This window comes from Trichomycterus rosablanca, chromosome 8 (genome assembly GCF_030014385.1).
Source record: "Trichomycterus rosablanca isolate fTriRos1 chromosome 8, fTriRos1.hap1, whole genome shotgun sequence".
NCBI classification, from domain to species: Eukaryota; Metazoa; Chordata; class Actinopteri; order Siluriformes; family Trichomycteridae; genus Trichomycterus; species Trichomycterus rosablanca.
In genome coordinates, this window is record NC_085995.1 from 7,164,489 (window position 1) to 7,176,851 (window position 12,363).

The 12,363-nt window shown below is 38.9% G+C and overlaps 1 protein-coding gene across 2 annotated transcripts in view; it reads left to right on the forward strand.

Moving 5' to 3' along the window:
- tenm2a (teneurin transmembrane protein 2a) overlaps positions 1-12,363 on the forward strand; it is a 403,035-nt gene that overhangs the window by 340,851 nt on the left and 49,821 nt on the right. For both annotated transcript variants that reach the window (XM_063000418.1, XM_063000419.1), the window contains 2 exons: positions 4,558-4,683; positions 11,566-11,771. In XM_063000418.1, the coding sequence (XP_062856488.1) occupies positions 4,558-4,683; positions 11,566-11,771 (332 nt within the window). The remainder of the gene's footprint in view (positions 1-4,557; positions 4,684-11,565; positions 11,772-12,363) is intronic.

A 12,363-nucleotide genomic window follows, 5' to 3' on the forward strand; every position in this document is an offset into this window, starting at 1 on the left:
GCTTTGCATGAATGAGCAAATTAGGACTGCTAGACTGCTGTGTGCCGTGTGGGACAGGGCATTAGTTTGGTAATTTTTCTACGGTGATATGAGAAAGTAATTGCCCCCTCTCTGAATTCCTGTGTTTATGCATATTCGTCACACTAAATAATTTCAGATCATTAAACAAGACCTGATATTATACAAAGAGTATTCGACTAAAAAGAAAAACACGTTTTGTAAAACAATTTAATTTATTTACAGTTGGCAATATTGGCATCCAACACCTACTAGGCAGTTGTAGCCTAGCAGGTATGGTACTTGAGTAGTAATCGAAAGGTTGCTGGTTCAAGCCCCACCACTGCCAGGTTGTCAGTGTTGGTCCCTTGAGCAAAGCCCTCAGCCCTCAATGGCTTAGACAATATACTGTCACAGTACTGTAAGTCGCTTTGGATAAAAGCGCTTGCTAAATGCCGAAAATGTAAATACCCTTGTGAAAAAGTTTTTGCCCCCTTAAATGCCTACACTTCTCTTAGCAGCCCTTAATGCACAATTTCCTGCTATCTCCTTTCTATAATTTCCTTTACCTTGCAGTATTGCTTTAATTCAGACACGCTGATAGATTTTCCAACAGAACCCACTTGTTTTAGGTCTTGCATCTCTGTTTGATCTCTTTGACATCATCACACTTTCACTGCCAAGTTTTAGATCTGATTAAGTGACTTTTGTATATTATATCACAATATATACATTTGATGTAGATTTTATAACTGACAGTTTGTCACGTTCCTTCTCATTGTAGCCCTGATCATCGATGTCTGTATATTCTGCTCTGTTCATCTCTAAAACATCACTTTTTGTTTATTTCATTTATTTAATTTGCATTAATTCTTTTCTTTTTTTATATATTTTCTTTATGCATTTTCTTCCCTTTTCTCCCTTTTTAGCGCGTCCAATTGCACAATTGCGTCATGCTTCCTCTCCACCAATGCCCCCTCCGACACGTGGGCAGCAGCCGTATGCATTTTGTCACCTACACTTTGATGAGTGCAATGCGGATCAGCACTGTGTACGGAGTGACACACCCTGAGCACTCTTTTCCCTTCTCTGTGTAGGCACCATCAATCAGCCAGTAGAGGTCGTAATTGCATTAGTTATGAGAGAGTCCCTATATGGCTTTTTAATATCCCACCCCTATTTGAACAACAGGCCAATTCATATGGCTGCTCAGCCCAGCCGGCAGATCCCAGCTCTGGTGTCCCAGCGTGTGTTTTTACCGCTGCGCCACCTGAGCGGCACTGGCATTTATTCTTTATACTGTTTATTGTGTGCAGGTATTTCTATTTAATCTATGCATTTCAGTAAAGAGTGAACCGGCTAATTGAGGGCATTTGTGCTTGAAGATTCCTGACACCGTAATGCATCCCGAATTCACACTTAGCTGCCCAGTTTTCAGAAGGTTCAGACTGTGACTTAAAAGCGTTATGATCCAGGAGATGTTGTCTCACCCAACTGCAATGCAATTGCACCAGAAACATTCTGCACAGACAGGATGTAGGATTCCTTTTTGGAGAATTCATTACAACAGAAAGTCAAAATGCAGGTAGGACAGGAGATTTCTGATAAGATTGCAGTTCAGTGAGGGTTTGATTATTGACCTGTTACAGCAGCTACAGTTTTGTGAGTAACATCTCTGCCAAGCAGTTATCACTTGTGTTTCCTATTTATTGTGTGTATGTGTGTTTACTTTGTTTTGCATTGCATCACACTTTTACATTCAGTTGGCAGCACCCCCTACTTAAAACATCTTCCCAAGTGCCTGCAAGTACAGTTTACCAGCATTTCAATTGACCTGTATTCCTTAGGTGGTAGTTTCCTTCAACTCCTTCCTTGAATTTGTGTTTCAGATAGGAATGATGTTAATAATAAATGAGTTTGAGATGCTGATGGCAAAGTAAATCCTCATACAGCAATAGAAATACAAACCAAGAATCCACAATACCAAATTCAGCCTGAGAGTGTCTTGCACTATAACCCTGTTTCATATGGTGATTTGCTGTTTTCACCCCTTTATGGCAGAGTTACGTTGAAGCAGTTAAAAGAAGGCAAAGCTGAAACGATGCAGAGCTGCTGACTGACTGAACTCAAGCCTTGAACAAATCAAAAAGATTTCTGAGTAATGAGAGGAAGAAAGAAAGAAAAACTGCTTTCTGGCTGTTGCTTGCCTGCTTGAGTTTTCAAAATGGTGTCAACTATTCCACAAAAAAGAAGTGTCTTCTAGTTTGTAGTCAAGTGAGGCATCTATTTTCATCTGTTGCCTTTCAAAGACTTGTTTCCTTTTAGCATAGGTGTAGCTCTCTCTTTTTTCTCACTTTCTGTCTCCCACAGTTCCTCAGACATTTCCCACAGCTTCACTGATAGGTCTTCAAAAATGAGTGTTAAAGGCATTTTGTTAAAAGTGCCAATTACCATCTATTTTCCCAACATCTGTCAAGGAAAAAAAATATGGAGAGGAGAGTCATAACTGTCATTCTTTTCACAAGTGAAATTTGCTGACATTTCCTAAAATAGAGATACGTTTTAGCAAATTAGATGCCCACCTCCATTGTCCAAACCACTCTTAGTTAGCATTTTACTTAAGTAATAGCTAGATTTATAGCTTTGAAGTCTAACTAGGTTGGTAATGGTGCAGTCAGTAATTAGACAAGATTTTATGCCACAGAAAGTATTAAGCTTAATCAAATAGTCTTAAATAGTCATAGTCAGTTTAATTCCAGTTTAGCAGACCATTGGTTCAAACACACAAACACATTCATGTGTTAAACACCTATAACTAATACAGTGGTACCTTGTCAGTCACTTGATTCTGGGAGTGGCGTTGAGTTTAAAAGGCGTTGAGTTTTAAGGTGTTTTTGACACGTATACACTGAAAATAGCAAAAATATAATAAAAAGCACTGAAATACAATTGAAAACAGTTAAAAATTAAAAAAAATAAATACATAATATAAATAAATAAATACAATAAAACCTGCTCTTTACCTTAACTTCTTTATTGTTTTCTTACGCTTTTTAATTAGTGGAGAGAACTTATGAGCAGTAATAATTAAGAGAGGTTTAGTGTTTCTATGTTCTTTTAATACATTAAGCTTTTGTTAACAATAAGCGTTTTAGACTCTCTCGGAAAAGCTGATTTTCACAATTTCCTCGAGCTAAAGCAAAGAACCTCAAGCTATAACACAATTTAAAAAGTGAAACAGTGAGGAAAATCCAGATAAACACAGATACATGTGGAGTTTTGAAATGGATTTGACGGTTATTCTACACAAATGCAGATTCGTCTTATATTCGCACTTTGATGACGTTTTACCGCACCGCTCAAGCCAAGTGCTGAACAAAGCAGCAGTCGCGAACACATTGAGTTTAAGGGAAATGTTGAGTTTAAGGGTACAAATTTCTTGATGAAGATGTTGAGTTTTAAAGATTTTGAGTTTAGAGGACGTTGAGTTACAAGGTAAGAAAAAAAGAAAAAACATGTATAATTTGATCAGCGCTAAAAGCAAAATCTGTTCAAACAACATAACATGATCAGAACACACTAAACATGGTTAATCAATAATAAAGCTGGCTGTCATAACCCAACATATGGAAAAACATGCCATTATTCTAAACAGCACATATGAGAAATAAAATGATTGGCAAGGGTGTGCCGTAACCCGTTCAAGATTACAGCAGTCCATTCTCATTAGTTCCATTAAATGAATTATCATCAGTCCCTGTCCATCAGTCGCACAGTCATTACAGGCCCATTTATTTGCCCTCCAGTCTCTGTAGATATCTGATACACAGCCTGACCAGATATTTATCAACTGATGGTATACTTTGCTTTGCATTTACACCATATAATCTAGATAAAAGTGGAATTAAATGTGCTATGGATTCGTCAGTACGATGTATAACATCTATAGAGACACATCCAAGTTGTTTTCTTTTAAATATAGGAAGGAATCATTGCAAAAAGATTCATTAAGTCATTAAGCCTTAATGTTTTTTACAATAATGACAAATCTAGGTGTTATTTAAAACAACTACAGGGCAAATACTAATCTGATGAGTCTTTGCACCATGGCTGCAGTTATGTGTACAATAAATATAGACTAAATACAGAGGTGTAAGGAAAGGACTAATATTAACCCATAAAAAATGGTGACAAATCGCCACCAGGACCTCATATACTATTTTCTGTATGTATTTCCATTCAAAAATTCACTTCCCAAAGATATGAATGCCTCACTTACTCCACATTGAGTAATAATTGTATGCTTGCCTAGTCTACTGCAAATTTAATATTGCTCATTGAGGTCTTATTGATTTATTTTACAAGGTTAGTTTTTCCAATGCCCCCATTTGGGTAGTGTAACAATAATAATTTAAATAGTAAGCAATTAACAGTCGGTAATGATAAGGACAACTTACTTTTTAAATTGTAGTTGGTTTAGTAAGACTTATGAGCGTTTGCAGCAGAGTGCATCTTGCTGATTTCTATTTTCTTTCCTCTGTTCTTTCCACCTGAACTCAGCTTTAAACCTGTTGGGGCTGACCTGGCAGCTGAAGCCTGTGGAAGCTCCCGTGCTGAGCCACGGCCTGGGCGCAGCGGGCATGCCTGGCACCAGTGATGATACCACAGGGCCCTCTGGAGGCAGAGGTAAGCATCACAGGTTCTGAGGCTTTAGCGCTGTAGTCCTAACAGTTCTGAGAGAGCTTTTTGTTGATCGGTGGGCAGATGTAGCAAAAAGGTGTGTGTGAAATGCATGGGACATACAAGGTCTTGGTTAATAGAATTTGCTTTGGAAGACTTGGACTTCCTTTTTTTATGTAGCAGTGTGGCAGTGCTGACTTATTATAGCTTTCTCACAAGTATATTTACTCACACAATATTGGAAAGAAGAACTAGGCGTGCAGTCGCATATATCTGTCTCCCTCACCACTCTGAGCTCGCTCGCTCAAAGCCATTTCATGCTTTAAACCATTCATGCCATTTCATGGTGTTCTTACCAAGTGTCATGGAGGAGATTTTCATCCTCTCCATCCAGTCTTTCAACTGGCGTCCCACAGGGTTCTGTTCTTGTTTCTCTTCTGTTTTTCATATCCATTAGCTCTCCTGGTAAAGTCATGTCCTCTCATGGCTTCTCTTACTATTTCTAATGATGAAACTCAGCTCATCCTGTCATTTCCTCCTTCAGACACCCACGTCTCAGTTCGTATCTCGGCATGTCTGGCAGATATCTCATTATGGATGTCAGCACATCATCTGAAACATAACTCCAATAAGAGAGAGCAGATATATTTTTCCGGAGAACTGTCTCCATGCCAAGACCTAGTCATTTCTCTCAAATCAAACCATCTGATAATGTACGAAACCTTGGCGTTGTCCTTTATAGCATGCTGTCTTTCTCATGTTGCTATCTTGACAAGATCGTGCCGGTTCTTCCTTTAACAACATCATTTTGATTGGTGGAACAAGACGAGCCAGACTTGTTGCTTGAGTGGTATGTGGTACAGAACGGGGTTTGATAAGTGCTCTGACGTAGCCAGTGAAGAAAGCGCAGCAGTGGGGTGATGTGGCAGCGCTTGGGTAGATTAAAAACCAGACGTGCAGCAGCATTTTTAATTAGTTGCAGGAGTCTGATAGTGGACATGGGAAAACCTGACAGAAGGGAGGTAAAGTTATCCATCCTTGAAATGACAAGAGGCTGGACACGGATCTGAGTTGCTTTCTAATATGAGAAATGATGTATTTCAGGTGGCATGTTATAGAAGGCCAGTACATGTATAACACTTTATGTGACACTAGGATGTTTGCTTTAGGATACATGCAAGTACACTCTGCAAATGTCTTATGTGACATGCTGTCATGGCATCTAGCTGTTATGGCAACTATCATGGCAGTTTTATAATGAATAATTAAATCATGGTGTTAGAGTACAAATATAAAGCCCTCTCCTATTGCCATTTTTATGCTTTACTTAAAAAAGCTTTCAAAGCACACACAATATGTGGTCTGTTAGATTGTCTGTATGCACTTTCTTTCAATCTCAAAACTCTGATTGATGATGAGACGGTGGCATTTTTATGCATATTTGATAGCTCAAACAGCAAAATACTGTATTGCACAGTATACCAAACTGGTACACTGGTACCACCACAGGTGGTATGGTATGTGAGGTTTGGAATGTAGTATCTAGTTTGGGAAAAGGTCAAAGTAAAATCATTTATTTTTCATAGATAAAATAGGTAGATCATTTAATAAACAATTAGATTTTTTTTACATTTCCCCCCAATTTTTCTTCCAATCTAGTTGTATCCAATTACCCGACTGCATCACGCTTCCTCTCTACTGATGTTGACCTATCCTTCTGACTGAGGAGAGCTGTGACTAACACATGCCCCCTTCGACACATGTGCAGTACCGACTGCATCTTTTGCAGCTGCATGAGGTGACTTCATATGGGGATCAGCTTTGTGTACGGAAAGACACACCCTGATCTCATTATTCCTCGTCTCTGTGCAGGCACCATCACTCAGCCAGCAGAGGTCGTAATTGTATCAGTTATGAGGAGTCCCCTCCAACACCCCCCTTGAACAACAGCCAGTCGTTGTTTGTGTAGTCGCCCAGCCTGCCGGATAGCAGAGCTGATTTTCGAACCGATGAGTTGAAGATGTTTTACAATTCATGCATTCTGCCCAGTTGTGTCTCCTCTTCTTTTGCAGACCCCTAAACTAGTAGCCAACCACTTATTTTCACCTGCATGTGGCTAGTTTATACAGGAATCAGTATTGCATATATTGCACTGCTAATCCGTATTTACCACCTCTGTCCAAGCGCCTGTGACCAGCCAGCAGAGACTGTTATTGCAGCAGTTGTTCCAGCATGACTGTTCCCCACTGCTGGTCTTAAACTCATGGTTTAGTGTAATGGTACTGTAACTACCTCCAAAGAAAAAAAATGGACATTAACCCTACTGACAACATTGAGATAAGCTAGAGCTACTATTTCAAGCTGGGCTTTTCATCCATTGTGTGTGGGCACAAATTCTCAAAGACACAGAGAAGAGCAGAGGCTGTTATAACCACAAATTCTCTTCTACTATATTTTTTCGGTCAATATGTGCTGCTCTTTTCTTTGAATACCCAACAGAACATGCATTACTGCTTCCTGTTTACTATCCTTCTGACTTCTCTATTGAAGATGTTAAACTTTAAATACAAACTGGGTCATGCAAATTCTTATGAGAACAATTTGAACGATGTGGATTTTCAAAGACTCTGATTATTAAATAAATCCAAAAAATAATAACTTTTTTTTCATGTTTCATTGCAAGACCATGTTGGTAAGGGGCGTTGCAAGTCTCTCATAAAGCTTTTTCAGTCCTGAAGTGAAAGACTTCTGTGATACTGTACACAAGAGTAGGTTAACAACTCTTTAATTGCTTTGTCTCTGCTCTCTCTTGTTTGCTGTGTCAGCCACCCAGTCCTAACAGCCTCACTTCCACACTTGACACACTCACACTTCTAGCCAGAAGCTGTCCTAAGCTACAATACATCGCTTCTTACCAAGAAGACAACTCCATCAGTTTCTCCGCTTCAATCGAGTCCACTCAGCAGTCAGCACTCAAGTTCTTAGTAAAGCTCTCTCTCTTTCTCCCTCTTTTTCTCTCTCTTTCTCTTTTTCATTCTCTTTATTTGTACATTCACATTTGCCTTCTCTTTCTTTACAAAAGCTATATGAGTAAGTGTGATAATCTGGAAGTGCTCTTATCTCTGATTAAAGAGTGGGTTGGAAAACTGCTCTCCTTTTCAAGAGCTTTAAATCTTCACCTTTCAACGTAGTTTTATAATTTCTCCTCATGCTTACACACACACGCTTCATGCATATGAATTTTATTAGGTATTGAAATGTGTGATGCACTGTTTAGTGCTCTACATCATTTATGCTATTTAATTGTTTCACTATGTTCTGACTAATGCTAAGGTTACACCACATGACTTTGTTCAGATTGCTGTACAGTTTACACTACGTACCTTGATCTCTTGTAATCTGGAGTCTTTTAGGTCATGGTTTTCTTTCATTTCATTTCATTTTCATCATTTAGCAGATGCCTTTATCCAAAGTGACTTACAGTACTGTGACAGTAGATACTGTCTAAGTAATTGAGGGTTAAGGGCCTTGGTCAAGGGCCCAACAGCAGCAACCTGGCAGTAGTGGGGCTTGAACCAGTGACCTTCTGATTACTAGCACCTTAACCACTAGGCTATAACGTACAACGTAGACTACAACGTCACACATGGTCAGCGATCAGCGATAACGGGTCAGAGACTACACCATCTATCATCAGGAGGAATTTCAGATGAGTCTGTCTGGTCTCCCAAACTACGTTTTATCACGAAAACACAAGCGTGAAGTGAAAAGGGGTTTTAATGATACCATGTGTGATACAGGTTTTTCCTTCCAAAAATGCACATGAACAAGAATCCAGTGATCCAAGTTGTTTGTGCTCTGATAAGCAGCAAAAAAGCAAAGAGGAAAAATAAACAATCTGGGTAAAGCAGTGGATTGGGCTATGCAGTCTGTTCTGTAGATAGAGTTGGAGGTAAATATGTTTTTGTAGCCATGCTTGTTGATGTTTATAAGCTCCTCCCCTGGATTTCCCCTCACTCCGTATCTTGCATTCTCACTGGCTGTAGTTTGACACCGCACTCTGACACTGCAGACACTGCCAGTCACAACCTGATCGCAACACTTTTCATACTACAGGATTTTGAGCTGCCAAATGGTCTAGACATTTAGCATGCTAGAAATTTTCTCAAGTCTATGGAAATTCAACAGTTCACACATCAAGCGATCAAGAGCCAATTTTTAGCCCTGAGCGAACGCCAATTTGCCTCCACCAATTTGGTGCATCTGTTGCCGACCTGTCGGCGAGCGAAAGTCAGGCCAAAAATCAAGTAGTGTGAACTATGCATAAAAGAACCTCAGTGTTCTCTGTTTTACATTTGTAGCACAATCTGTGAGCAATTTTTATAAGCAAGAATGCTGACATCTTGTTTGCTTCAAAATAACTAATAATGCAAGCTGTGGTTTCTCACACACGATTCTTGTCAGTTAATAATAAAAGTGAAATTATATTTATTTCTGTTGGATTAATGGGAGTCAAATGATTTACATCACAAATTTTAAATGCAGCGAAACCGTGTAGTTTTGTGGGTTTTTAAGTCTTTCTCCGTGTGGTTCATCGCTTGATCCAAAAACATGTAGAAGGTGAAGCAGGTTTAAATTCCCACAGGGTCACTATGTGAGTAAAAATTGTAGCCCTGTCTGGGTTGTATTCCTATTTTGCATCCAGTGTTTCTGGGCAGCACTGGAAACACTATGACCCTGTCCAGTAAGGGGCAGTTAGAGAAAATAAATGAATGATTGAACCAATGTTTGTTGCTCTGTGTGAGAGCTGTAATGTTTTTCACTGGTTTCTAACTGAAAAATGTTGTACTCGGAAACAGAGCCGGACTATTGTTTCAGCACAGAGCCTTTCAGCTTTCCCTGAGGAGTTACAGTCCTCCCTAACCAATTTTTTTCTCCTTAGAATTGCTCTGTTTCTGGCTCTGCTTTCACTGCCCTGTATTAATGAGCAGTGGCTTGTTCCTTTATGGCGATGACCACTTCTTCCTGATTGTGTTTTCATTGTTCTTTATTTCCTTGCCATTTTTCACAGCTTTACTATGTCAGGCCAGTTGGTCTCCAGCGTCGGACTGACCTGATTATAAGTGTGTGTGTGCGCCTTTGTGTTCTATATCAAACACAAAGAAGGAAAAAGAAAGCGAGTCTGCTGTGCTGCATCCATTTATGCCCAGCCATAGCCAGCAGCAACAAAAAAAGTGATAGATTGAGCGAGAGACAGACACAGTGTGAGCAGGAGGGTTTTCCATTAAAGAAGAAGTGGATAACAGCATGTGTGATTAGGTAGGTAAACAGGGTCTAGTTCTGTTGACATGCACTACAGGCCTTGGGCTGGAGAATAAGAACACTCTGACAATGCTGGAGCATCTCTTTAAACCTTTTAAAGATTCAGAAGAGAATTGAGACACAGCCAGACAGATAGCTGTCACTGACATGTTTCCCATTCCCATTTTCATCTCTGGAGCTGCTACCCAAGGTAAGGGAATTGCACAGGCCTAATTCACATATTCCCTTTGGGTACATCAAAAACTGCTACAATTTCTTGACTTGATTGCATTAGTCCCTTGTTTCTCTCGGGGCGGTTTATTATTTGATGCGAAGACATTTGAAAGAGGGCCTGGAGCAACAGCAGTTGCTAAAATACTGAGGTTTGGTGTGTGATCTGTTTTAAGAGATTTATCTTGCCGATGCCGTACAACACAATAAGGAATCAAGCATTCATTTCATGTTGTAGCATATTGACTTAAAATCTGATATTGTATGAAATGCTTATTTTGAATAAGAAAGCATCCTGTATATTATCACTCTTAACCTATGGTAACACATCTAGTTAGAATCCTATCAATACTTTTTTAGGTCAACATGTCTTTAGGCTTTTTTTTTTTTTTTAAGTCCACGGTCCTGATTTACTAAGACCAGCTATGTCCACATTGATTTACCAACATTATTGCATTTTTAGCTAAGCAATATAACACATCCAGTCTGTTTTACATATTGACATTAATAAATACAGTTGACGTCAGAGGTTTACACTTGTTTCATAGCTGTTTTTGAACCCACAGCTGGTTGGTAACCCACAGCTCTACCCATTTGGATACCACTGTCCTATTTCACAAGTTCTACAAGTGGTCTCAGATGTTTGCCACTTTTTCCCACTTTTGCCCACCTCTCTCCCTTAAATGGTACTCTTGTACTTGACAGTGTTTGTACAGACTTTAAATATTGTTTTCTGGCACAGACTTGACTTTTCAATAAAGTCTACATATTATCATTGAGGTTAAGATGAAGGACTTTGGGAAAGGCATTTCAAAGTCAAACTAATTCTGACATGTTATGGGTCCCGGTCCTGCCGTCCAATTGTGTCCATGGATTAAGAATAATACATAATCTTACTTCATTATTCTGTCAGCTTTTGGCATTTACATCAGTTCAAAACATCAAAACAGCTTTTGTATACAATAAACATGGCTTGACTCAAATTTTTGTCCTTTAAACATATTTCTGGCCAAATAACTCAATTCTTGTGGTGTCTTGTCACAAAACAAAATGTTCTTTTGTACTTTTGATACATTCATAATGCATCTGCATCCACTGACAGCATGAACTTGCTGTTATACATGAAAAATCTTACCTTTGATTAATGTGAAGAACCTATATTTCTTTACCTTAACTTTTACAATGAACATGTTGTTTGGTGTTATGTGCAGATAAGACTCCACTTATCCAGCTTTCTTCTCATGTTAAATTAGTTTGGAGGCTTTTTTTGTAATGGAATTTCTGTTCAGTAATGTTTGAGGAAAAAGCTGTTTAGTAACATTTGGCTGATTTTGTACCCATTTTTTTCTGTCTCAGCACCAGGGGCATTTCGCAACAGCAGCATAGATACAGGCAATCTGGAGGTAGGACGTCGAGTGACCCAGGATGTGCCACCAGGAGTGTTCTGGAGGGCTCTGCTTCATCTCAGTCAGCCCCAGTTTCTCAAATTCAACATCTCCCTGGGGAAAGATGCACTTTTTGGGGTCTATATTCGCAAAGGACTGCCTCCATCCCATGCGCAGGTAACTACCTCGTGTACAGTCATTGTGTAAAATTCTGTAAAATATTGAAATATTTTTTGATGTAATCTCTGAAGTGAATGAACCAATACCACAGATGAATACAGAGAACGTCATACACTTTTAAATGTAAGACATGTTTTGGCTATTCAGTCAATTTCAGTGATTTTTGCAACTGTTCTTTTACTGTGACTGAGGAATTCGGACAATACAAAATTGACATTTAAAAGCTAAAAGTTTTGTAATTGGTAATATTAAACTACCCCAATAAATAAACACAGAGAAGTCACCATCCATGTCTATCTTAATCACTACCAGGAATAAGGAGACCAAGTCACAAAATTAAACCAATAATCCAAGTTGTATGTATGTACAGTATGTATATACAGTATGTATGTGTGTATGTGTGTATAGGTACAGTATATTTAGACCATGTTGTTTTGGGTTTTGAGACATCTGTGTTCAGATCATTAAGTCACAAAATGAACAGCTGCAAAATCATTAACATTTCAAGACTGTCATGGCATGCATGTTCCTTACAAGTGTATGAAGCTTTTTAACTTCAACTGTGCTAGATTTTTTAACAAGCCTTTAG